Source organism: Lissotriton helveticus, chromosome 8, assembly GCF_964261635.1.
Source record: "Lissotriton helveticus chromosome 8, aLisHel1.1, whole genome shotgun sequence".
Taxonomy (NCBI): domain Eukaryota; kingdom Metazoa; phylum Chordata; class Amphibia; order Caudata; family Salamandridae; genus Lissotriton; species Lissotriton helveticus.
Genome location: NC_136069.1, coordinates 352271146 through 352297909, shown reverse-complemented (window position 1 = coordinate 352297909; position 26764 = coordinate 352271146). Strand labels below are relative to the sequence as shown.

General features: G+C 49.1%; 1 protein-coding gene across 1 annotated transcript in view; it reads left to right on the top strand.

Moving 5' to 3' along the window:
- KATNAL1 (katanin catalytic subunit A1 like 1) overlaps positions 1-26764 on the top strand; it is a 314538-nt gene that overhangs the window by 90399 nt on the left and 197375 nt on the right. Inside the window, exon 4 of the mRNA XM_078657135.1 lies at positions 11945-12110. Within this exon, the coding sequence (XP_078513261.1) occupies positions 11945-12110 (166 nt within the window). The remainder of the gene's footprint in view (positions 1-11944; positions 12111-26764) is intronic.

The following is a 26764-nucleotide window of genomic DNA, read 5'->3' as shown; positions in this document are numbered from 1 at the left end:
TGAATTTCAGACACTAGATGGCTTTTACTCTTTCCTGTTTCACATTACAGGTCAGTGGGTTGCGGGGGACAGTGGAATTTGTCCTCCAGGGCATGATTCAGATGGCAGAAGCCGTCCGGAAACAGCAAATGGAGGAGTGGAATGCTACAGCCTCATTTTTACCACCAATTCTTTATCCGCTACATGAGGATGAAGACAACACACAGTCCATAGACTCAGACGCCACCAAAGTTCAACCAGAGAGTGTCCATTAATGTCAGGGAACAGATTTAGTGGCACCGGGGCTGAGAGGGGGATGCAGTCTGTGATGATGCCGGTACAATGATATGAACTCGGCCATTGCTAAATCAAGACTCAGTCCCAAATGTGTGACCTACTCGACCGCAGTGTAGGCCGGAAGCAGCGGTCAGCAGTGACCCACAGCCACGTGCCGTTGGCTTGCGATGCACAGAGTTAGTGACAAAAGGGCATTTGTCTGTAGTGTTCGATCACCTCCGTAACGATGATCCTTTTTTCCTCCTGGCTGAAATGCGTCATCCTCTTACACCTCTCCTTGCGTGCAATGATATGTACTCTGCCATTGAAAAACCAAGACTCTGTTCCAAATGTGTGACCTACTCAAGCGCACTGTGGCCTGAGGGCAGTAGTTCACGTGGGCCCACAGACACGTGTGGTTGGAATGCTATACACCGACTTGGTGGCACCACATCGAAGGGAGTATAGTGACTTCAATTCGGCCATAAACATCGTCCTCTGCCATAGTGTAATCAAGACACAGTTCCAAATATGTGCCCTACTAGTCCACTGTGTATGCCGGTAGAGTAAGTCAACGAGAAAGGAGTACCGCGGGCCTGTGTCGTGGAGGCCGTGATGTTCTGAGGAGGCTGCCAGGGTTGCGGACCTCGGGCTTGGAGCTTGCACTGGCACGTGGTGGGCCCTCTTCGCGGTGTCAGCAGGTGAGCAGTGAGGCCTTGGTGCGCAGAGGCCGCCAAGGCGGGTTCAGGGACCAGCAGCCAGGGGTGCAGCAGGTGCACAGGATTGCAGGCAACACCGCTCACAGCGAGGGCATCGGCCTTGTGGCGGGTTGAGAGGCGCTGCCCTGGCAGACACGTTGGGCATCCGGAAGAGGACCTCGCCCAGAGTTGCGTGATTTTATTCACACCCCTACGCTGGCCTGGTGTATGCCGGGCCAGCCCACTCCGCTCACGCTTACGGGGTGGGGGGACGTAACATGCTACATTTCCGCGATCTTCCCCACTGGCTGGGGTGACATGGTTGCATCCACTGTCCACTACACTCCATACAACAGCAGTGTATGTCAACCTGAATATGTGTGTAGTCTGCATACTGCAGTGTAGCCATCACATCCAAGCCACACTTGGCATTGTGTACATTCTCATTCATGGGTCACTTGCCTCCTTCGCCCTGCCTGGTCGCCCCGTCTTCCCACAAACTGCTGTTGTGTGGCTGAGGTGCCATGCCGTTGATGGCTTATGATTAGATTAGATTTGATTTGTAAGCTTGTAAAGCGTGCAAATGCCAGAGGATGTCTTGGCGCTACTGTTAGATGCACTTCAGGTTACAGCACAGATGCTGTTCTAAGTTAACAGGGGTACAACCATGTTTTGACTACCTTTCAGAAAGCCAGAAGCGATGGGCTACTTTTTATATTGATAGGTAGAAGGTTCCATAACTTGGTTGTCCTCAGCAGGAAGCGTCTTCCTCCCCACCAAGCCTGCTTGAACTTGGGTACTTGAAGAAGTTTTGCGTGAGTGGATCTTAAACTTCTTGCGGGGACATACCATTTAAAATGAGTTCTCAGGAACTGTGATCCTGAGCCATGGAATGCCTTATATGCCAGACACAGAGACTTAAACTTTCTTATGTGCATGGCTGGCTCAGGTTACCACAGTCAGTTGTGCTGTTGTGTCTGGTGGGTGGGCATGTTGTTTGGCATGCTGTATGTGAGTTTGTAACATGTGCATTCTCGGTAGTGGGAGTTGCATGATTGTGTAGTTGAGGTGTGTTCATTTGGTACTTGCCAACGAGCAGTGCTGTTCCGTAGGTGCCATCCTGGAAGCGCTGGTTGATTATGGACTGTCTGAAGATGTAGGAATCATGCACACTGCCTGGGTAGTTGGCAACGACATTGGTGAAGAGTCCCCGGTGGTCCACTATTGCCTGCACATTGATGGAATGCGTGCGCTTTCTGTTGCGGTTATTGTGTGCAGTGTTGCCAGGGGGCACAAGTAGAACATGTGTGCAGTCAATTCCCCCCTCACGTGTGGGAAGCCAGCTATGGCGTAGACGCCTTGCTTGGTTTTCAGCTGTTCCTGCGCAATGTGGAGAAAGTATAGATAGTGGGGTACCAAGCTGATGATGTCATCCATGACCGCTGTGTGGAACTTGTATTGGGCTGGCTGTAAGACTCCTCCGACTCTGGCGGTTGGAGGGTACCAGCGGCCCACAAGTGCAGCACGGCCAGCAGCTTTGTCTGAGGTGGGATGTTGGTTGTCCGCTGTGTTAGTACCATCAGCCTGTGGGCAATGATGTTCAGGATGAGGAGTATGGTTGTCCTTTTGAGCCTGTAGTGGGCAATGACATTCCCTGGTGTTGGGTCTGTGAGGTTGGTGCATTTTCTGAAGGTCGCTGTCTTTGTCTGCGCTGCCTCAGTGGGGGATCCAGGTGGGGGGTGGGTGGGGTCCTGGGGGTGTTGGCGGTGGGTGTTGTGGCCCTCTTGGGTGTCCGACCTGCATGATCAGTGGCTCCATGGCATCTGTTGCCCTTCATGTGTGGCTGTGGGCTGGGCTCCATTTTCTGGTGCAGGCTGTTGTCCAACTTTACACCAGGTCAAACCAGGTGTTAATTTCCTTCTGCTTATGCGCCTTATCGCCTGTTTTGTGATCTTATCGCAGATCTGGCTGGTCGTTGTGAATGTTGCGGAGTGGTGTTGTCGCGGCTTTTTGCACGGGAACGCATACTCTGCATCTTATTAGCGATAGTTGCGGGGATCTTCTGTGGCGATGTTTTTTGCGGCTGCTATTGCAGGTAAACTGGTGATATGGGCTGTTAGCACCAGCTTGTGAATGGGGAGATACATTTATCACCACTTTGGCTGCGATAAAGTGCTGATAACTCTGCGATAAATCCTTGAGTATGCCCCAAAGTTCTTTATGGGATTACTTCGGCAAACTGCTACTAAGCTTCCACCCCAAGAAGCCTTATTTCATATGTAATTTGCTTCACACAAGAATTCAATAGAAAACATTGTTATCAGTAAATACAGTCTCATTGTTTGAGCATTGTTGCAAATTATTTTCATGAATGGTATTGCTATTTAATAATCTGCTCCCGTTTGTGTTCAGGGGTATGTTGCAGGTTTGAATGTCAACCCTGAGCTGCCATGGCATTTATTCACTAAAATGGAAGCTATAGCTGTAGTGGCATCAAAGGTTGCTCCCTTTACCCAATGTGTAGCTCCACAATAGCTACTTGTTTGCTGACCAGTGGCTAGGTAGAGGGACTGGAATGTAAAAAAAATACATGATTTTTAAAACTCTGTTTAATTTCTGATCCTTTCACTTAGACAATGGGTACTGAGTGTAGTATGATGAGTGCCAAATGGAAAACTAGGTCAACCTCTCTTACCCTTGGTAATCCCAGATTGACACGCATCTGTGATATGGGGGTATCATCTATAATCAAGCTTGTGTGCTCAGTTACTATCTTTAATGTATGTTATCAGAGCAAATCTTATCAAACATGGGTTGTGTTTCTTGCTAAATGACTATAAGTATTTCAAATTCAAAAATATTTGGTGGGTGTTGTCACAAAGTACCAAATAATATATATTCAACATTCTTTCTGCTATAGAGCTAGAATATGTGGCCGCTTCCCCCAAACAGTTCCCTGTTTGTCATCCCCCAACCCCCTCTCCCCCCTTAATTTGTTCAACCCCAAGACAACGTGCACTCTGTGAGGTTATGTCATGACTACCTCAATGCTGCTCAACACACTTGGTCTTCTGAACCTATATGTAGAATCCTCCCTTATTGTATCAACCTCAAGACAATGTGCACTCTGAGATTTTCTCAGGACTCACACACTACCTCAATGTTGCTTAGCACACTTGGACTACCGAATCTATATGTAGAATACTGTTTATTGTATGATTCTTGCTCAAAAACCGTTGTGAAGTGCTCCGATACCCTCGGGTCAGGCTAGCGCTATATAAAACTCCTTAATAAATAAACTAAACTAACATCATATTCAGAAAATAACATAAAATTATACTTTACAATGCCAAGTCAAAACTGATCTAACCCAATGGAGGCAATACTGCCTCTCCTGGTTAGGAAGAATAGTAGCATTAAAAATGACAATTCTATCCAGGCCACTATTCTTATTACAGGCCCTTCCAGTGACCCCACCAGCAGGCATGCTTAAATCAAACGAAGCGTATCTCAGCCGCTTTGAATGGGAGGGCAAACGCCCTTGCATGTACCACAATCCGATTTATCACCGCATGTCGGAGGGGGGCCTGTGAGTCCCTAGCCTCTTGCATTACTACCAAGCAGCCTAGCTCCACTTCTTGGTGGAGGGAGCCAAGCAGATAACAAAACAACTGGTGCTTTATGGATCATGCTGTAGCGGCTTGTAACACAGCGAGCTTGAAAACCGCCACCAAGATAGTGACTTACTGGTATCTCACCTCCCGTCAGGCTCCACAGGGGCAATCCCACTCACAACGAGGACTGCTGGAGGGGTTGTGGTGCACCTGGAACACGTCTCGATCCACTGCGAGTTTGTCAGAAACTGGTGCAATACTGGGACATATTCCTTTTGGAAATAGACACATATTTGGGCACGCAACTCCAACGCTACCCACCGTATATTATTTTGGGGCTTCCCGCTTCTTTAGCCTTTCTTCAGAAATCCAGATGAGGTTGACACATTAGTCTGGTGCTTGGTGCAGAGCTCCAGACAACACTCTCCCACTGGGGCATGGACAAGGTACTTACCACATAAATACACAAGCAGTGGTTGCTGGTCACATTTAAAAGTGTGGGTGGGGATGGGCGTGTAAAAGTTAGGGATGAATTCTAAGTTGCGAGCAACCGCTATATTTTCGTTATGTCATAGCTTTGAAAATGGGGTACCCCCATCGCACCGATTTGCATGGAATCTCATTTACAATTGAAACACGTGACCACTGTCCTTTGCGCTCTGCAGAGAGGCCAATGACTGGATGGCCATGTATTCTCTTCCTCCTTGACCCACTGACAGACCCTGTGAGAAACTTGTAGTGCCTTCAACCACCGCTCTAGAGCTCGCAATCGTGTAAACAAGTGGTGCCACTCAGGTCAAAATATGCACTGCACAAAAGTAATGCTCCTGTGCTACATGAAAAAGTGCAGAAACAACGTCCTGGAAGTAGCTAACATTATTTTATGTTATCCTGCTTATTGAATTGGCACCCATGTAAAACTGATAGCCTACCTGAGCGACAAAGCTTTACAGAGACTGCTGATGCCTAGCTGTGCTCCTCAGAGGATCATGAAGATCGACAGGGCCAAGTGAATGACGATGAATTGAAAATAAGTGCGCCTGTTGGCCTTTCACTCCAAAATCGCAGTGTAGCGCCTGTGACTATGTATGTGGGCTCTGCAATACAGAAAGTGAGATCGGAGGCCTCCAGCGGGAGCACAGTTGTGCACACTAACAGCTATTTGTGTTGAAAGGCGGTAATTAATTCTGGCAGCTCTCGCGCTGACGAAGATCACGGTAAGTTTTTTCCTCATCAGCCATAATTCTGCCACAGAACGAAGAACGAAGGATTAGCCCAACAGTGAAAGAAAACCAACAAAGAGAAATCTTGACCACTGTCGCGATTTTTTGTTCATTTTTTCCTGCTAATGGCTTATGTATTATGAGACTCAGGCACGTTTGCCATTTTCTTTATTCTGAGCGTGGTCACTGTGTTTAACAATATCCATTAACCCTGTCTGTGAGAGACCTGTTGGGCTAGGTCAGTCTGTTTTACTACAGGAAAAATATTTAGTAAACAACGTGGGCTTTACTTCTAGATAGTACTGATGTGAAACCTTAAGGTAGTGCCTGTGCTCACACATAGACCCTCAGACCGTGAGATGACGCAGCAGCTTCACCTGACCCCGTTAACCACTGCTCACAGGAACCTTCACGCATGGCCAATCTGCTCAACAGAGAATTCATTATTAACCAGAGGAACATTGCTGTAACAAAAACACAACCCACCTGCTATAAGAAATCCGCTTAAATATCCACAGACCTGCTTGACCAAAGTCCTTTCAGGTCACACCTGCGCTTGCGAACAAGGCACACTTTACGAACCCTGGTGATTCAGTGGCATAGCAAGGGGGGGGAATAAACGAGTTTCGGGGGCGGCAGATCAGGGAACGCCAGCACCCCCCCTTACCCGTGGTCGTCGGGGGCGGCAAAGCTGGGATCGCCAGACAGGCCTCTTCCACCCCCGAGGTCCTACCTTCATCCGTCGCCGGGTGGCCAAATCAGGGACCGCCATGGGCGGCCAAAGGTCTTGCTACACCACTGTGGGGATTCTTTGAAATGTAGAAACTTGTCACTTGCCAGTTCGTGACAACAAGGAAGTTGTGTCCTGTCTAATGACACAAGACTCCACGGAGCTGTGACTAACTGAGTAAGGCCGGGGCGAACACCATCCGAGAACGGTAGAAACCAGGATAAGGTGGAAAAAAGAGTGGTGTGTGGAAATGGGGGGAAGGCGAAGACGCTCTTTTATCTGGATACGGAGAAAAATAAGACCAGATGGCGAGGCAGGGGCGTAATTCGACTCAAACTCATGGATTAGTGGAGACCGAGACACCATAAGAATCAAAATTACTTTTGGTTGGGTGGGGTGTGGGGGCGTCTCCCTTCGCTTTTCCAATGTAGTGCGTTAAACACTGATTCATTCTTTCATTCTTTGAGACTACATGTGGCAAATAGTGCATTTTAAATCCCACAGGGGCCGAACATTATTCTCGGCATAACATGATTTTGGGGCTCTGGTGGAATTTTTGCACAGTGAATGACAAATGTTCTATTTTAATACACATTAGATCAGTAAACCTGGTGCAATGTGAAATACCATATTCTATTTTACACCACAGTCTCGGGCAAATCAAATACTCCAGACACTTTGGGGCTGTCATGTCAACCTAACTAGTCTTAAAAAAATCTTTTACTAGATATTTCACCATCCTTCCACCAAAGGAAGGTTTTGAAAATTGGAAGCAAATAATGCAGTTTAAGCACATTTATTTAGTTTCTGCTCTGTTCATGCTTCATTTACCTGCAAACTATACTTTTATGTTATTTTCTGAATATGATGTTAGTATAGAACACCGCTTTGTAGCTTTGTAGTTTTGAAGAACGGTGTCTTGGATTGTAGTAGCGATCTGCTCTGCAAGTTGCGTTATTGAGGACGAAGCCCATGTTAAAGGGTTCTGGGCAGCCAGCTGCTCCAGCAATGCTGAGTGACAAGTTTGAAGGCCTGTGACTTCTTGAGGTTAATGCAGAAACCAGACCCCATCATGCAACAATTCAACTACTCAAGGAATGCTGGCAGTGAGTGCAAGATGCAAACCAAGTATTATCAACTTTGGTGCAACATAATTTGATTCATTTTAAAGGCAATTCATAAACAATTGTCCTGCTGCAGCAACATTCAGACATAGTTGTAATTAAGGGGCTCATTACAATGGTGGGCGGACTTGAGTCCGCCCGCCATCGTTGCGGTGGTTGGGACCACCCGCCAGTTATGTGGCGGTCCCACCACTGGAATCACGATGCGCCTGCCAGGATGACAGGCGCATCCTGGGGATTCAACATTGCGGACGGTTCTGCTGGCTGCTGTAGCACCATTCGCAATGCCAATCTGCCTTGTAGCGCATTTCCCTGCACCACGCGGTGCCTGCCACTTACGGCTGGGAAATGTTGTGGAGTACCATGGGTACTCCCCCAGTGCACCCCCCAACACAGAGGGGGCCCGCAACGGGCCCCAGAATCCAACCTCCTCCTCCTCAAACAAGCATTAAATCAAAATCAAAAGAATGCAGCAAGTTACGTGTGTGGCTCACTTTCCTTCCATGCGGGGAGAGCTGTGTTGATATTTTGTTGGCGTGGTCCTGCCGAGGAGCAACGCACCACCAACAAGAGCGCCACCATTGCCCGCCGTGGATCGAAGTTGTTGCCCGTGAAAACGTACTAGGACAATGAGGTGCCACCGAAGACTGGCTTCGGTATTGGACCCGTACCAACCTTGAAAATGGGTTTGGACGCGGGGTAACAAATGCTGCCAAAAGTGAACAATCAATTAAGCAAAGTGAATCCTTTGAAACAACACAAAAGCACCGGCCACTGGAGGGAAATATTAAGGGACTGCCGTTGTGGAACCACATGCCACAGAATGCAATATAAAAAGGAGCCACCGGAGGCTATAATTATAAATTGTGGACATTTGGCTGTGGATACAAGCGGTACGTTAGGTGCAGGCTTACCTTTGAGAAAGGTCTATGTTAGATTGAAACGCGTCAGGACTGCCATGTTCAAACAAGCATTAAATCAAAAGAATGCAGCGTTACGTGTGCGGCTCACTTTCTTTCCATGCGGGGAGAGCTGTATTGATATTTTGTCGGCGTGGTCCTGCCGAGGAGCGACGTACCACCAACAAGAGCGCCACCAGTGTCCGCCGTGGACCGAAGTTGTTCCCTGTGAATATATATACATATATCTCACATCACACACAAGTTTCTGCATTCGCGTGTATCCATGCTCGTGTCTGTGTATTGCATTGTCAAAGACAAGAAATGGGGTGACTGGCCCTGGTGTAGGGTGAGGTAAGAAGATGGAGCTTAAAACTGAAGAGGGAAGGCAGCCTTGTGGGCGGCGTTATAGACGAGAGCTCATGGGAAGGAATGAAAGGGCGAGTGGAGGGAGAAGGGACGAAGCAGTGGACAGTAAGGGAGGAAGGGTGGAGATCAGACTGGAAGAAGAAGCAAAAGGCAGAGGAGAGAAAGTGAATGAGGCCAGGAAGGAAAGGAGGGAATGTCAGCAATTGGACAAAAGGAAGAAGGCTTAAACTTTTTGTATTTATATAAGGTATATTGTTGGAAATAAATATTTCTTAATACATACATCCCGGTGCAGTCGATCAGCCCATGCCAGCCATTGGCTAACTTCACTGTTAGTGACTGCATTCTACCGTTTCAAAAGGAGCAAGTTCACACACTTAGTTGGTCCCTTAGGTGCCACAGACTACTATGGCAATGTGTACACTTTGAGACCAAAAAATCTATTTTCTTTTAGTCCATGTTTTTTGTTTAGATTGATTAGGGCTATGCAGCGTCCCTGACAATGACATTTTACAAAAACGATGACGAAGCAAGCATTGAGATAGTCAGAAGGAAGGTGGCCAACTCCAGGCCTGTTGTATTTGCCAATACTTGTTTAATGTAGTGTGATGGACACAGTGTTTGTTGATTCTTCAGTTGTCTTCAGTCCAGTCCAGATTGACTTTTGCCTGTCAGGCCAAGACTAGGCACAATCATTGAGTTTAGCTAAACCACAATGACAGTGAACAATAAGTAGGTTAATCTGCCTGCAGTGACCCTCTCTGGGGAAACTGGATCACTAGACTCATCACATGATTGCATAAAAAAACAAGGTGATCACGTAAAGGATTGTATTGAAGCGTTTATAATTGTTTTTTAGTGTCCAGGACTCTTCAGCTTTTCATGTACTTGTGCGCTGCTGGCACGGTGCCTTATTTTCCATGTTGATTGGGTCCTGTTAGGTGAGGAATTGTTCATGACTATAGTGGTATATTGTCTAATCTCTTTGTGATCCCCACACAATTGTCCTCCTCTTTGGGAAGCAGCACAGCTCTGACTTTCAGAATGTTTCCCGTCCTTCATTCTGGATCAGGCAGTCAGTGGCAGAAGGAAGGATTGGTGAAAGATAGCCAGACCAGAAATGGTGCAAATGTCTGCGCCAGCTGCATTTTAGGTAGGCTTTTTATTTAATTTGTTAGTTAGAAAGTAAGTGTGCTGTTAACCTTTAGGAATTAGTCTATATTGAGGGTAGAGTCTTCTTACTCTCGACTGCTCTCCTTCTGAAGAAACGATTAATACGGAAGTATTGGCCGATTTAAAGGAGCCTTAGGAGGGTCTAGAGAATAAACACAGTCACGCATACGTGTTTGCCGTTTTAAAGGAGCCATACGGTTTAGAGAAAACAATTGTTCTCTTGACCCATTCCTGCATCTTTAACAATGAATAGCAGGCATTGTAGAAAGTTCCCTTCCCTCCCACTCCTCTTAGATGCAGGTACTCGGCCCATCAGTGATCTGGCAAGACTGCGCCCCCTTCTTTTGTGGGCACGAATTTGGAGGGTCCCAGAATTGTCCAGTTATGCAGAGGGCCTTAATGATCTCCTTTCTTTACCAGGTTGGTCAAAGGTGCGCTGGCTAAAGGAAGTTAAGTGCCTTCTTTGTGACCTGGGTCTCGAAGATGCCTGGCTCAGTAGATCTGCCCGCCCAAGTCAATCCTGAAGAAGCTATACTGGACCTGGGTGACTAATGGCAGTAATAGTAAGGTCAATCTTTGCAAAACAAGTGTGGAATTCTTGATGGTCAAGGAGGTGCCCCTATGTGAACCATACATGGATACGATTTTAAAATCTTGGGAGAGGGCGTTATACTTTCAATTCAGGGTGGGTTTACTCCCAGTGGGTAAATTAACTGCCAGTTGGAAGGTTCCCGCACAGACGACTTCTTATTGCCCCTTCTGTGTGAACAGGACCGAGTCAGTCCCCCACCTACTATTTGAATGCCCAGCCTATGCAGCCCCACGTGCCAAATGGCTGAAACCACTCTGTAGGAGTCTTGGTACTAGATCACACGAAGAAGCATTACGAATCCTAAGATCTGATCCTCGTCCCCTGTTTGCATGTGGCATGGCCAAATTTTTAGGTTGGGCTTGGCGTCTTAGATCTTCTAGGCTTCTGTACCTCGCCTAAGCACCTATTTTTAGTCTGTTTTCATGTGCAAAATGTATCCCTGTTTATTATGAAATGTATGTTAATAATCATGTACTGAACCTTTTACTGCTTTTATCTAATTTTGTACTGCTTTTTAAGATATACGATATCGAAATAAAGCTTGTTACAACAACAATCATTTGTTTGATGACGTCAGCTGGCGCTTTGAATTAATTGTGACATTATTCATCGGATCTCCCCTATAAAATATCAAGTGTTACTATGACTCTCTTTCAAGGTGTTCAGGTTATCAAGCTCTGAAAGATGAAAGGCTCATGTGCCACTCACAGATTTCAGCAGCGAGTGCTTTTCTCACTGAGGCATATAGATGCCTAAGGATTAGCTCAAACCATGTCCGTTTTTTATAGGCCTTTCATATTACCAAGTGCGTTGGTTGTCTCTGCCTATGTATAGCTTGACGTTGTGAGACAATGTAGGTCTTATTGAAACTTGATATCTTGAGGAGTAAAAGTGTGTTTCCTAATGGTGCATTGCTTGCTCGGCTCTCAATAGTGCACTTCCTAGAAGTTGGAGGTAATGGATTCTCTCTGTGCAATCGGTACATTATTTACTTCGTTATCCGGAGAGCTATCTGTAAACCTGCTAGGTCCTCGGCAGTGGTGGCCTTTTTACTGCATCCATCCTAAATTCAATCCTGTCTATGAATTATTAGGCTACAAGCCCACGACACACTGAGCCAGCCAGGCGCCTGCACACGAGCCTGCACCAGAAGTCCAATAAACCAGAGAAACTCACAAAACTGCAGGCGGAGGCAGCGCATCATGCATCATTGTATTCTTTCAGACACTGTTGGCTTGTTTAAATGACATTGTTTGCACTTTTTCAGGGCCCCGCCGCAGATAAAGCGTCCCAACCGAGAAGTGAAGCCGCTCAGGAAAGAATCCCCCGCCATGCAGCCACGTGGGCCCGTGGGCCGAGCGCATGTGATAGCAAAGAACGAAAAACCCTCGGGCAGCAAAGAGAAGGACTCCAAGCCGAAAGGGATTGATAAGGTGAGAACACTCAAACAACTGCAGGAAGGTAAAAGCGATTCATAGGCATTACCTTGTTTTAATATAAAGATTCTGCGGCTGCGCAAACTCTTGATGTGATGAAGTAGCCAGATTTCAGGGCGTGTGGGATGGGTTATTAGGAGGCCCGTCTGGAAGCCCTAATGTCTAGAAGAGGAGGGCCGAATGGGGAGACAGAAGAAATGCTAGCACCATCGGTGACATGCAGCCAGGGCCGGTTCTAGGATATGTGGGGCTCTGGGCAGAATAGGAACATGTGAGGCCCCTAAGCAGATATGACGGGGTATCACATTGCGCCCTAAGGAAAGTCATTTTTTAAAATTAAAATTACCCCACCCCCACAGTTAAAAGCTAACAACCATTGACAAAACGCATGCCGGCCATGACTGGGTTTTGTCAATGGTTGTTAGCAGTTTAAGCTAAATGAGTAACTACAATAAATAATTTTACTTTCATCTTGTTGTTTTGACCAATAAGTAGCTCCTTCACACACACTTGCATAGAATCACAACTGGAATGCAGGACCAGTGCTCTTTGGGCTCTGCAGTTAGCCCATATTTTGAATGGTCATGTAATCTGAACACCTTTTTGACCCACAGACAGGCACAGTGTGGAAGTTGTACTGCCTACAGCCTCAACTCCAAAGTGCTCAACTGTAGCCATAAACACCTGGAGGCGACTCAGTACAAAGGGTGCAGCATCCAAGAGTAATATGCTTTAAAATAAAATACACAAACACACATGTTGGAAATAGCTACCACTCTTGGGGAATGCAAGATTCGGTAAAGCATGGGAAATATAAACAGGAACAAAATTAAAGCCATGGATTACCCTAACCGCAGGACCACAGGAATTATGTGGCAGGAGAGGTTTAAAGTATGTGGAAGGGTGAGTAAATTATGTGGCAAGAAAAGGCAAATTATGCAACGTAATCCGCCACATTTTGAAATAGTATTACTTCTTTTTTTTTGCCATTATTACTCTTGGTAACACTGTTTGGGCACTGATTGCACCCCATTAGTACTAATTTAATACCCAAGTTTAGCAGTGGGAAACAGAAAGTTGACTGTTCCAGCTTTTCAAAGGGTCTTCCCACATGCGGCAAGATGTGTTGCTGCATTTTTAGTAACTTTTGAACTGTTTGAGATAGAAAGCAGTTTTGTTGTTAAAATCTGTAGATTATGCAGCAGTTGATGGATTATGTGTCAAATGTGTCAAATGCATAATTATGCAGAAATCGCCGCCGCTGCTCAATCGCATAATTCCAGTGGCCCTGCCTAATATGCAGAACAGAAAATAGGCCTCTGTACCAAAATAAGAGGGACCCCCATTAGGGAGTTAGTTAGCTAGAAAGGTGTCCCATGTGCAAACTAGCGCAGTTTTCAACTTGTATACACATACGTTTTTTTTAAGATATGTAAGGACTGCACTGATTTGAGTTTGCTGCAGGCAATGTTTGCTTTAATATCATATAAATCAACAGTAAAAAACGGCTCACCTTACCATAAAGCAGGTCAACAACTAGCAAAAAAACGGCCTACATACTGACCTGCGAGCAGGGCTTTACGGTTTGATGAAAAAACCTGTCATTGCCTCCAGATAAATATTACAACAAGTAAAATTACACCTAGAACAAGCCAGTACTATCGGCTTTTTCAGTGGTTATTAGTTGCATAAGATGAATAAGCAACATCTACAGCTTCCTTGTACATAAATGCTTCAGTTCTGACATGATGAGACTGTGAAAGAACTCTAAGGAGTCTCACTGAAGTTGCATTACAGGTAGCAAACGGTGGCACTGCTGCAGAGTTAAGATTTGTTTTTTCACTCTGAGGGTGAGGACAAAAATGGAGAGTCTCATCACCTGCTTTTCAGAACTTTCATTCATTGTGCAGACACTGGATCAATGTTTTTGCAGGCAAAGTTAAGGACTTGAATATAGGTCCCCTTTTCAATGTCCATTTTAATTTACTACCCGGTCTAAGACTTGAGTGACCCAGCAGACTTTAAACCCTGCTCCATCCACTTTTGCATGCGGATTCTGCACCTCTTGTCTGAATGCTGCACACACACCTATCTGCTCCCCCCACTGTATCCCATTTGTCTTGCCCCTTTTATTCGCCTCTCTGCTCCATTTCCGCTTGTCCTCGGTGAGCAGTTTCCATTGTGATGTGCCGCCATCCCCACTCTATCCTTTGCTGTGCCCCTGCAGCAGTGCTTGAAATGGAAAAATATAAGTACAGGTACTCTTTAACAGAGTACCTGCTTGTTTTTAAAAAGTGCCGGTACTCTCCAATTAAAAGTATAGCACTTCTCTTGAGAAGTGCCTGTACTCTCGCTGTCAAAATAAAAAAGTGCTGGTACTCCGTACCGGACAGTACCGGCCCATTTAAAGCATTGCCCTGCAGGATATTCTGTCTTTTATTCATACAGGGGCAAGGCCACTTCACAGGCAAAGGCACTTAAATAACCTGCCTGATTGCTGTCATCAACATGCAGATGCAGCCATTAGGCCCACAGAGACGGGCCAGCAGGAGAGATTGATATACAAAAGAAAACATATAAACTCTCAGGGGGTCCCCCTGGGCCTAGGACTTCTGATGTCTTTAAAGGTGCGAGGCCCCACGGCTCTGAGCAGGTGCGGGGCCCAGGGCAGCTGCCCATGCCTAGTGCCGGCCCTGCATACAGCTGTCTCTAATGAAGAGGTTCTAAAGCCTTTGACTTCTACTTAATCATTAATGGAATCTGGGGACCCCCACTAAGCCATTAGTGGAAGTGGAGGGCCACGGCTTAAGCAGCTTCAATGATTTGAACCTGAAAACAGTACACAAATATAGAAATGCGCATTCATCAAACAAATTCACAACTGATGAAATATTTCATTTAATTCATAAACAAATATGAAAATGTTTAATTTTAATTGGAAGGTTGGGGCTTTCTAAATTCAACTGAGACCACCCATTGTCCGATGCATCTGCACTACTCCTACAATTCACTCTGGGAACTCCAACTTAAGTTTTAGCCTTCAGTTCCAAATTCCATCACCTTTAGGGTGCGTTTTAAAATTTTTTAATTTTAGCCTTCAGTTTCAAATTTCTTCACATTAAGGGGGCGTTCATTTTTTATTTTATTTTACATTTGCGCCTTAATTTATAAGCACTTTATTAATCTGCGAATTGTTAATATTATTTTATTTTCGAAGGAGTCGCAGACTCACTGAGTAGCTGTTGTGGATCCCCCGACCACAGGTTAAGAACCTCTGCTGTAATGCATTCGGTGGTTGCTGCTCAGTGGTCCGACTTTAAGAGGCAGTTGTCCTCTTAAGTGAAAACAAGGGTAAAGCGAGAGGTCAAGGTGAGACCAAGGCGCCTTCAGTTATCTGTCATCTTTCAAAGATTTATTGATTAATTGGGGAGCAGATATTGAAGATGTTTCATGATGGCACACTACTTTAATCTGGAAAACCCAGATCCCTTTCAGACTTCTCATCAACATTTTGAAGCATTTTACATAATTTGTAAACAGAATCCGGTTTCCATTATTAGAGGTTTATAAGAAATAGCAATTGGACAGTAGGCTACCATGCTTAAGGAACAATGACTACCAACTGGGCAACATAATATGCTGCATAAACAGATAATTAGCCCTTTTACTGTCCTGCTGTTTGTGCAGCTCACTGCCTGAACTTTTATCAGAGAATCCGCTTTAGGTTGTTTAAACAAATGTAGCTCTTTAGTTTCTTTGCAAACCCATACAACAATATTTGTTGGCACTTTCAGAGCTATCATTGGTGCAGGCCTGCATCAGTACCTTATTGGAGATTGAAGATCTGGTATAACCCCAAGGCACATACCTTCCCAGCTATGTAGAATGTTCTTTTCTGGACTTTCATAAGCTTCGTAATCAAAACTGACGGGAAGTGGAATAACAAAAGAGAGAACCACAACATGTGACACACATCCGCATCAGAGAGGTGACAACATGGGCAGCAAGCACTCGCCCTCGGAAATAATTTGTTGTTTCTGGCAGGAGATACATACACCCTGCATAGCACAAACTACTGGATGAGTTTAAACCTTGTGTTTCAAGAGGCTGTGCTAGGAAAGCCAGTACTCTGTCCCACTCTTTGTCCAAGCAGTCACGTCTAAGCTCGGCCTACCATTGAACGCAAAGGTGGGCGAGAGAGAACTGAGTATGTTCTCCAATAGCCTTAGCGAAGCAGCTGATTAGTGTGAGAAGTTGGGCTGGTATATGATGATCACTATTCTGGTGATCACCTTGCACCAGTCCAAACAACCCTTATTGTGATGGTTGTAAGTCAACCTTATAGACCAGCTATCCTAGTGGTAGCGTGGACAGAACTGTCTTAGGCTAAAAGACTCTTGAGGGCGTGTAAAGCCAGCTGTTTTACCATATGTAACCCCTTGAATATCAAATGAAAGGACACCACACCGGATATATATAAAATATATATGTATTTATTTACTATTTCTATTTACTAACACACTCCTCTGAACTCTTTCTGAGATCAGAGGCCAAAGCACATAACAAGATACTTAGTCAGAATACGCTAAGTTGCACAATTTACGGTTAGGCCCTAGGGGCGAAGCAAACCATATATTAAGAAAGTGGTATAAGTACCACGTCACAAGAAAAGGAAAGGCCTAGAGCCTAGGGAATCACTGGGGCTACACTATCTGAAATATATCTTTATTGTTTTCACACAAAAAAGAGAAACAAAAACTGTGCATCATTCCGTAATTTACAGTGAGACAATGTGTGGCATCTCCACATGGTCATTTCATGTATTAAAGCGTCACATCCCATTTGGTGTAGCACCAGGTTCATGGCTCCAGCAATTGGTCTGTAATGGTACACTCGCAATCCCTGTATTTATGCGTCGTGTGGGGTAATGTGGTCCCTGCTCCCTGTGCCCACCACTAGGTCTCGAACATTGGGGGGTAGCTGTCTGATACTACATACCTCAATGTTGGTGTTGCAGTTGGTGTGATATTGTAGGGACAGCTGCTGGGTCGGGATATGGGACTAACGCGCCATACTCTTGTGTCAGGGCGAGTAGGAATACCTGTTGTCACCGTAGAGTAGGCCTAGACCTGGTAGCCAGGGGCGATCAACGCCATGCCAGTTGTGATAATGTGTATCTCCCCCGTTCCGGTGATACATTGCCTTACCAACACCGCGTGGGAGCGGTCGGTGGTGTCAGCCGCTTCATATACAGTTGTATCCCACGATATTCTGTCGGTGTGGGCAAGAGATCGGTAAGTAGGTGAGGGGGAAATTCGTGACCGTGCCTGGAGTAGTGAAGAAGGCAGGAGAATCAAGTAGAAGGGTAAGTCGGGATGCTGTTGGGAAGGGAAGAGGAAACTGGGGGGGGTATGGAGGGAAGGATGGGGTAGTCAACTAGAAGGTGTGTGTCATGTGGTATGGTGAGAACGTGTCAAGGTGGTGGGAGCTAGGAGGTGTCGTCTCATGTCGTCCATGACTGCTTGTCCATTGCTGTGAGGGCTGTACGTCGGTCAGCGAGAGGGTCACTTTTTGGATGAGGGACGCTTCCTTGCAGGCGAGGCCTAAGCGCTGTCATCAGGTCAAGGGGTGTCTCAATTTGGATGTTCATGCATGTTGACAATGGGGCCGTTGGGGCTGTGGCTCACTGAGCCCGCCCTGACGGTTGTGTCGTGTGTGTGTCAGGGGGATTAGTGCTCGAAGGGATACCCTGGGTTCGGCATTCTTGATGGAAGGAGCCCAATGTCTCGTCCCATAAAGCCGCGATGGGGAATTTCCGCAGGCCTGCGGTCTCCTCATTATGGAGGGTTATGCTCTCCGCTCTCGCCCAGTTGTCCAGGGAGGCGCGCCAGTGTTCAGTCAGTGGCGTTTCAGTGTGCTTCCAATGTTTAGTGAGGAGCCTCTTGGCTGTAAGCAGGCCTAAGTCCCAAAAACGAGAGGGGACTCTGTTAAGTTTAGTTCTCTTGTATAGGCCGAGTAGACATGCCTCCCATGTGTGTGGTATCGGCATGGCCGTACTACGCTCAAGTAAGGGCAGCACCGTCCGCCAGTACGTCTGGATTCTCGGACAGTGCCATAACATGTGCAGCAGGTCCGCTCCCGGCAACAAGCATCTCGGGCATTTCGTTGAGGCACCCGGGAAGTAGTGGTTGATTCTGTCTGGCGAGAGGTACGCTCTGTGCAATATGTAAAATTGTATTAGTTTAAAGCGTGCATTGCGTGGGATGCATCTGGGGCTCGCAATTACCATCGCCCATTCCCTATCAGACCATTCTTTCCCCCTATCTACCGCCCACTTGTCGCGTAATGGCTGCAGAGTGAGTTGTGTATGCGATAACCGTGCCTGCGATAGCCAATGCACCACATGTGTGCCTTTTCCCATGACGTGTAGGTATTGTATTAGTTGGTGCGTGGGCGGTTCATCTGCAATGGTCCCCCACTGCTGTGTGTATGCTCGGATTATGGAAGCATGTTGTAGGAATTGGCCAGCCGGTAGTCCAGTGTCGTCCGCGAGGGTCGCGAAAGGTATCAGGGCGCCATCGGCGTACAGGTCCGCCATGGTGTCTACTCCCGATCGTGTCCAGTGCTCCATCGTCGCTTCGGTTACCACGCCTGTGGGCCTGGGGGTGCCTAGGAGCGGGAGTGCTGGGGCATATGGCTTAATCGCTTTCGTAAGTCGGAGGCTCCTGTTATAGCATTTTGCGGCCACTGTTACGTGTAATTGTACCTGCCTCCTCATTTTTGTCAGTGGATGGAACAACGTGTGGATCTGCATAGGGGACATTGTGTCTGTGTCAGTGGCCGTATCATCCAGGTTCCTGCCATCAAGTCAGGCTACCACCCATTGTAGCTGCGCTGCCAGATAATAAAGCTCCAGATTCGGCACTGCGAAACCCCCGTCGTCTACAGGCGCATATAATTTTCTCAGTGCTACTCTGGGCCTTCCGGTGTTCATATCAGTTCTCTGACCATGGTTTCCAATTCCCTGAACGTGCGGGCTGGGACGTATACCGGGATGTTGGCATAGTAATATAGCAACCTAGGTAGCACAATCATTTTCGCCAGCGTCACTCTGCTTGGCACGGTGAGAGGGAGGGTTTTCCAAAAATTGACCTGTGATCGTATGGACGTGGTGGCTCGCGTCAGGTTGCCATCTAATATGTCAGGGGAGGTCCTATATATATGGATTCCTAAATATTTGAACGTGGTGGGGTACCAAGGTAATCTTTCGCCGCTGATCCTGATATCCGGTTCTGGGGTGTCAGGGTCGAATGAGTACACCCCTGATTTGGCCCAATTTACCTTTAGGCCTGACATTGCCTCGAATGTATTGAAGATATCCGACAGCTCCGGTGGTATTTGGTTTAGGTCTCTAACGTACAGGAGCAGGTCGTCTGCGTACAGCGAGACAGTGTGCATGCCATCCGCTAGCGGGATGCCCCAGGTTGCGCCACTACTTCGCAGTATCTCTGCGAGGGGTTCAATCGCCAGCGAGAAAAGTAAAGGGGACAGCGGGCATCCCTGTCTGGTGCCCCTTCTGACTTTAAGAGCCTCAGATAGCAATTTGCCCGTGCGACCTCGCACTTCGGGGCTTTTGTAAAGTAGACCCACCATCTCTATGAAGTCGTCTCCTAGGTCAAATTTGCGCAATACTGTCAGCAGATAGGGCCATTCTACCGAGTCGAAGGCCTTTTCAAGGTCTAAGACCAAGCATCCCGATCGTGGCCATCGTCGCACCGCGTATTCCTGCACTCTGAACAACCTCCTGATATTGTGGGAGGTGCACCTGGTGGGCACAAAGCCGTTCTGATCCTTGTGCACTAAGGCGGGCACCAAGATCGCCAGCCGTCGGGCCAGGGTCGACGCTAGGATTTTGTAGTCCGTGTTCAAGAGTGCCAGGGGCCGGTATGAGCCGAGGAGTGTGTCATCCCTGCCTGGCTTGGGAAGAGACACTAAGGTCGCTTCGTTCATGGACTTGGGTAAGGACGAGTCCTCCAGTGCCACAGAGTACAGCCGGAGGAGCTCCGGGATCAGAATGTCGGAGCATGCTTTGTAATACTCGGCTGGTAGCCCGTCCGGGCCAGGAGCTTTGCCATTTGAGAGGGCAAAGATGGCGTCGCGTAGCTCATCCGACGCAAGCTGCAGTCCCAAGTCTTCCCGCTGGTCGTCAGTCAGAGCAGGTAGCGCGACCTCATCGAGATATGCGGTAATGTCCGGTTGGGGCACCTGCAGTCTCGACTCGTATAACGCGCGGTAGTGTTTGACGAAGGCCTCATGTATCTTCTACTGGGTGTATACCACTGGGCCGTCAGCGGGGCGTATCGCCGTTACAGGTGACGATCGATCCTCACGACTTATCAACCAGGCCAGTAATTTGCTGGGTTTATCTCCCGCGTGATGTGTGCGGGCCGAGTGTGCTATGTAGTTTATGTGTCGCAGCCTATCCAGTAATTTGTCATGTTCCGCCCGCGCCTCCAGCAACCCTGCGTTAGTGCCCTCGGCCGCCTCCTGCTCCGCCTGTAGCAGGCCCAATTCCAAACGCTGTAGATATTTTTCTATCGGTCGCCGTGAGCGTACCTGTGTGCCCATGCAGTGTCCCCTGAGTACCACTTTAAATGCGTCCCATTCCAATGGTGGAGTGGATGCCGTGCCCGTATTTTCCTCGAAGTATTGCACTGTGTGTGCGCAAATGGAGTTTCTGAATGGACCGTCCAGAAGCAGATCTGGTTGTAATCTCCAAGTGGGCACCGGGGGTCTTGGCTGGTCCCACGTCAGGTCCATGAAGTGTGGGTTGTGGTCTGAGTGCGTGCGGCCCATGTAACAGGTGTCCGTCACGTGTGGGAGCAGTTCGCTGGTGATCATGTACCTGTCTAGGCGTACGTGTAAGGCGTGCGCTCCTGAAAGTATGAATAGACCCTGGTGTGGGGGTTTCGACTGCGCCATGCATCTTGCAAGTCCCATTGCGTGGACCATGCCTGTAAGGTTTTCGCAGCGTTTTGTGCTTGTGTGCCTGGTGGCGGGGGGTGAGACCGATCAAGCAACAGGTCTAGTGTACAGTTGTAGTCTCCACCCAGCACCCACGGGATACCGTGCCATGGTGCCAACGTGTCTGTGAGCTGTGCTAGGAATTCCGCCTGGCCTGTGTTAGGTGCATAAATCGAGGCCAGGACCACTGGCCTACCATCCAGTCTGCCATTTACCACTACGTACCTTCCGCTGGGGTCTATATGTGAGTCCAATACTGTCAGGGGGGTGCCCGGCTTTACCCATACCAACGTCCCTCTAGCATAGGAGGAGTAGTGTGTGGCAAATAGTTGCCTGCGCCGTAAGACACGAGTCTCCGCCTCGCTGAGGTGTGTCTCTTGCAAGAGGGCTATTTGAATGTGGTGGCGTTTGAGGTATACATAGGTCTGATAGCGTCTGGATGGTGTGTGCATGCCCCTTACATTCCATGTACAGATCTTAACAGTAGACATTGCAAGTTATCAACAGTTCTCCCTCTCCGGCCCCCCTCCACCTCCCAGCAGACCGTCGGGTACCCAACGAGAAGAACATTTCCACCAGTGCAGCTCGAAAACGTGTCCATGTCCACACACCACAGCATTGGGACAGGGGAGGGGGGGTGTGGGGGCTAACCTGACTAGCAGAACGAGTAGCCATGGGATGCAATGCGCATGTAAAATACCAAAAGGTCGGTTGCCAAACGTGCCCCCGTCCATACTCTTTAAGAGAGTAACAAAGTCTAAAATGAAGGGCGGTTGCTGTGCAAGTAGCACTATAACAGTTATTGAATTAGCAAAGTTTGTCCTGTGAGGGCCCCTCACCCTCTCGGGATATATATATCAGTCTAGCCCATATTCGTGCAAGTAGGTAACCTGTTGCACATGCATTGGTCATCATACTTTACGTGTCCCAAGTAATTCGCATCTAAGCAGGTCACCGCAGGCCCCATGTTTCGGTCTCTCACGGGCTTCTGTCTTGTCCTCTTTTCTCGAGGCCATCGAGGGGTCGTCCGGTGCGTTCCCATCCTGTTTATATGTGGTTGGGCTCAGGGGTGTCATTGTTCGCAACTAGTGTCGCTCGTGGTCGGTACGCCTCTGTTCCATCGGTCTCTTGTTCCGTGTCTTCATCGGTACTCCTCAGCAGGCGTCCTTGGGGCAGCATAGCCTGTTGTGCGGTCAATGTATGTAATCCGCCGTTTGAGGTGTCACGTCTGGTCGGTCCTCCGAGGCCTGAGAGTCAGTTACGCCATATATGGCTTCGTCGTCACTAGGGAGATCCCGCGGGCTACCGCCCGTCGCTGCACTTTGCGCGGGGGATCGACTGAGTTCCATCACCAGGCGCAGGGCGTCTTGTTTCTCCTGTTGTGCGGCGTCCTCCGGGGGAGGGCCTCCTGTCGCGTCTCCCGTGCCGCTCCGTGTTCTCTGTCGGGGTCTGCGTCTCCGCCTGCCTCCCCCGGTGGGACGTCGAGCTGTCTTGTCAGCGGCTCCCCGAGGGGTTGTGTCTGTGCCGCTGTCGAGCCATGCCTCCACTTCGTCTGGGTCGGTAAAGAAGTGTGTTTTCTCATTTGCCACCACTCTCAACTTCGCAGGAAACATAAGAGAGTATTGCAGTCCGAGCTGCCTCAAGCGCCTTTTCACCACTAGGAAGGAGTGTCTTTGCCTTTGTACCTGCACCGTGTAATCCGGAAAGAGCATCACTGTCATGTTCTCGATCCGTATGTCCTGGAGTTTGCGTGTTTCCCGCAGGATGGAGTCTCTGTCTCTGTAATTCAGTATGCGAAGCAGCATTGGCCGTGGATTGGAGCCAGTCTGTAGTGGTCTCGTCGGGACTCGGTGTGCACGTTCCACCACGAAGTGCGGGGAGAGCGACCCTTCCGGTAGTATGTCTCTCAACCACTGTTCCACGCGTTCCTCCGGGTTCTTTCCTTCCCATTTTTCCGCCACTCCTACAAGGCGCACGTTATTCCTTCGTGCCCTACCTTCCGCATCTTCAGCCCTCTCTAGGAATTCCACCCTGTTCAAGAGGTCTTGCATCTGCTTATTCGATTGGTGGACTTGGGGCTGGATGTCTTTCATGTCGCCTTCCAGGGACGTGGTACGGTCGGCCAGTTTCTTGTGGTCGGCCCTCAGGTGCGTGATGTCAATCACAACGCTATCAATTTTGTTAGCCAAGGAAGTGCGGGTCAGTTGGATGGACTCTTCCAGTCGCTCCATGGCGGCCAGCATGGTGTCGAGTTTGGTTGCCGTTTGGTCCGGGTCGGAGCTCTTCCCGGTCTTGTCCATTCTGCCTTTAAAGTTCGAGCCTCCGGTTCCAGTCCGGGCTCTGGTCCCGCCAGACATCAGCGCTCTGTCACACTCTCGATTGCTTCCGCGGGCGCAGCGATGGCGTTTCTACCGGATGTCGTGCTGAGGTGTATAGCGGTAACGCTATGAGTCCAGGGGTAGCCACCGCCCGTTCGCACTCCGCTAGCACTTCGCGGTACCTGTGGTCGCCTCCCCAATTACAGCTTGAGTGTCCGGTAATTCCCAGCATCGGCCTGAGTGGAATGCCGTCATTCACGTGTCACATGGCGTTGGGGCCTCCTTTCCGGGGGGGGGGATGCGGCCTCGCCGTCCGGTCCGGTGTCCCCTCTCGTGTCTCACAAGTGGTTCCTCCGCCAGCGGGCAAGCGGTTGTGGGGGTGCTACGCGCCCCGCCCCCCTGCTCTTGTCTCCACGTACTTGGGGTTTGTCAGTGGGCCAGTGTGTCCCTTGTTGCAGGCCGCCGCCTGTACTGCGGTTGCTGTGGCGGCGGTTGTCCTTGTCCTCCTCGGTCTCCCACTCCGGTATGTTCCTGTCGCCTATGTCTCAGGCTGCAGTCATTCGCGACTCCCCCGTTGCCGCTGCTCGCCCCCGCTGTCTATAAACGCTCCGGCGCTGGCCTCATGTCTGGGGGTCCGGCCCGGGGCCTCGGCAGGCGCTGGCCCAGGGTCCCTTACTCAATCGTCCTGCTCGCCCGCTCCGTATTTCTGCCCTCGGTGCCTAGGCCGACGCGCCACGTCTTCCCGCCGCCGTGTCACCACTTCTTACCCCTCATGAGCGGGCATCAGGGCGGGTTGCGCGCAGAAACAGCACTTCCCGGTCTTCCGGGCCGTGACCTAGGCACCTCGCATGCGTGTCCCGCCGGGTTCTCCAATTGCTTCGGCGTCAGCTGCAGGCCGCACTCCTGGGCCTACCTCTCTTGCCAGAGCCTCGGGCTTTCCTGTGCTCACGCCGGGCCCAGCACCGATCCGCCCGGCCACTGCTCCGGAAATGCCTCGGTGTCGGTCGTCGCCTCAGATTTCTCTCAAAATCGGCAGGATGCACGGTCTCAATGTCCTGTGGCGGCGCCTGCTATTTTCGGCAAGCTGTGAGTCGTATTTTGCCAGATAAATTCGCCGGGAAGGGGAGCTCGGAGCGGAGCTCTACCCAAAAGCGACCATTACAGTTGCATGCTTAGCCTCGCCCCCCTGGGGCTACACTATCTGAACAATAGTTTAGGAGTGGGAGGCCCACAGGCGGCGCGTGCAGTGTCTTTACACACACGCGTGAGTCAATACAAAGTCAATGGGAACTTAGAAGTTAGGTTTAGAAGGATTTAGGACACTTACGGTTTAGCTAGGAGGAAACAACTAAAGACTTAGACACTTGGATAGTCAATACCCTTGGGAGCACCGAAGTACTCGCGTTACCTCACCCACGGACAGCGGGTGCATAGGTGTGAAGATGTGTCGGGTTTCGTCGTTGAGTCCTATGGAGCCTTGAAGAAAGACTCTGCAGGCGACCAGGAGGAAGATGTCCGGGTGGATCCAAGGGTGGATCGAGGATGAAGAGGACCTGAAAGCAGACGGGACAGAGTCTGGGTCACTAGCCAGTGACCGGTTGGAACCAGGAAGGAACTAGACGACGTCGAGGAGCAATCAGGTGCTGTCTTGAAGCTTGTCTTTGCAGACACGCGGACCAGGAGGCGTCGACGATGGGCAGGTGCTGGAGAGGAGCTGTCCCACGAAGGTTCTCGCAGATGGAGGAGTCGACTTCTGGATTGGAAGCAACAAGCCTTGGCAAAGGCAACACACGCAGGATACGACAAAGGCTTCTGGTGCAGACCAGCAAGGTCTGAGGGGCTTCACCTTTGCAGGGAAGCAAGGGCCAGTCTGGAGCAACCAGACCAGCGATGTGATTCAAAAGGATTGTCGTCATAGAGGCTACTAGCAAATGGGCCAGCAACCGGACAACGCGTCGAGCAGAACACAAGCAGAAGGGCCCCACGCAGAACTCGTGGAGGGCTGATATTCGGTGCAAGTGGAGCTCGGATTCCGGGTTTCTCAATCCCCGGTGCACAGCTTCGAGGATGCCTCAGGAGCTGCACAGCAAGTTGCAGGCTTTTCAAGATGTCCGGTCCCGCGTGTCTCGTCGCCTCCACGGATCTCCGCTATCGTGAAGAGAGGTCTCAGAGGTCTGGAAGTCTGGGTCTTGTCAGGCTCTGTGCTCGGGTTCCGGCGGGAACGTCGACTAAGCAAGCCTTTGATTTGCTGGATGGTGCCTGGTTGCCCAGGGTGGTCACTCCTAGGCCACAAGGGAGATTCTTCAGTCTTCAGCTTCAGCAGAATGTCGAAGGTCCAGAGTTTCGTGTCAAGTTTCGATTCAGGATTAATCTAAAGTCTCAGGACTCCGCTCCTACCTTTATACAACTAAAAGGGGCTGGATTACTTTCTAGGTCCCTCCTATGGGTGGGACCAGGAAGGGGGGTGGTTACATCCCCTCTCCTTTGTCCAGTTTCGCGCCAGAGCTGGGGCTGGAGTGCCCCAGCAACTGGTTTGAACTGGGGTATGCATGGAGCACCTAGTGTGCTCCAGGCAGTGTCTCATTCTATTCAGCCCTCCCTGTCCCAATACACAAAGTCCTGTCTGGGGTGGTGCTTGCACCTCTCCAGGCAGGAAACCTATTGTCCAAACCTCCGTGAATGGAAGGACTCCCAGCAGCAGGAGGTCAGACTTGTGTCGGTGGCAGCAGCGTCCATTTTTTGACGCTGGGGCTCTGGTTAACTTTAACCGGGATAGTCAGCAACAACATGTCTTCTCCCTCTAGAAGGGTGGAATGCTACCCCCGTCGCCAGAATTGGTGAGGGGGTAGTATTCCAAAGCGTATGACACCTTACACGACATGTTTGGATAAAGCCAAACCAAAGTTAGCATTTAACCGCGAGGTTCATAATGCACTTAAGAGTATATGGTATGGCAATATCATAGAACAGCTATAAGGACATGGTTCCGAAAGCTGCAGACAGGCTCAGCTCATGCTACAGCACCATCTCACACATAACCAAGCACTCTGCCTCCAGGATTGTTAAGGCCTGCCATAGGAGTGACTTATAGGTTATTGTGTGGCTATATATAAGGGTAGATATAGGAATACTATACCTAAGCAAGGGGTGATTACACGACCTTGCCCCAGCTGAGTGATCAGCCAGTTGTGTCTATTTGAGTGGCCAGCCAGGGGTGGCATAATACATGCTGCAGCCCCTGGTAGGCCTTGGTTACACCTATGCCCTGAGTACCTAGGGTACACTTCTACAGGGGCTGACAAGGTGAAC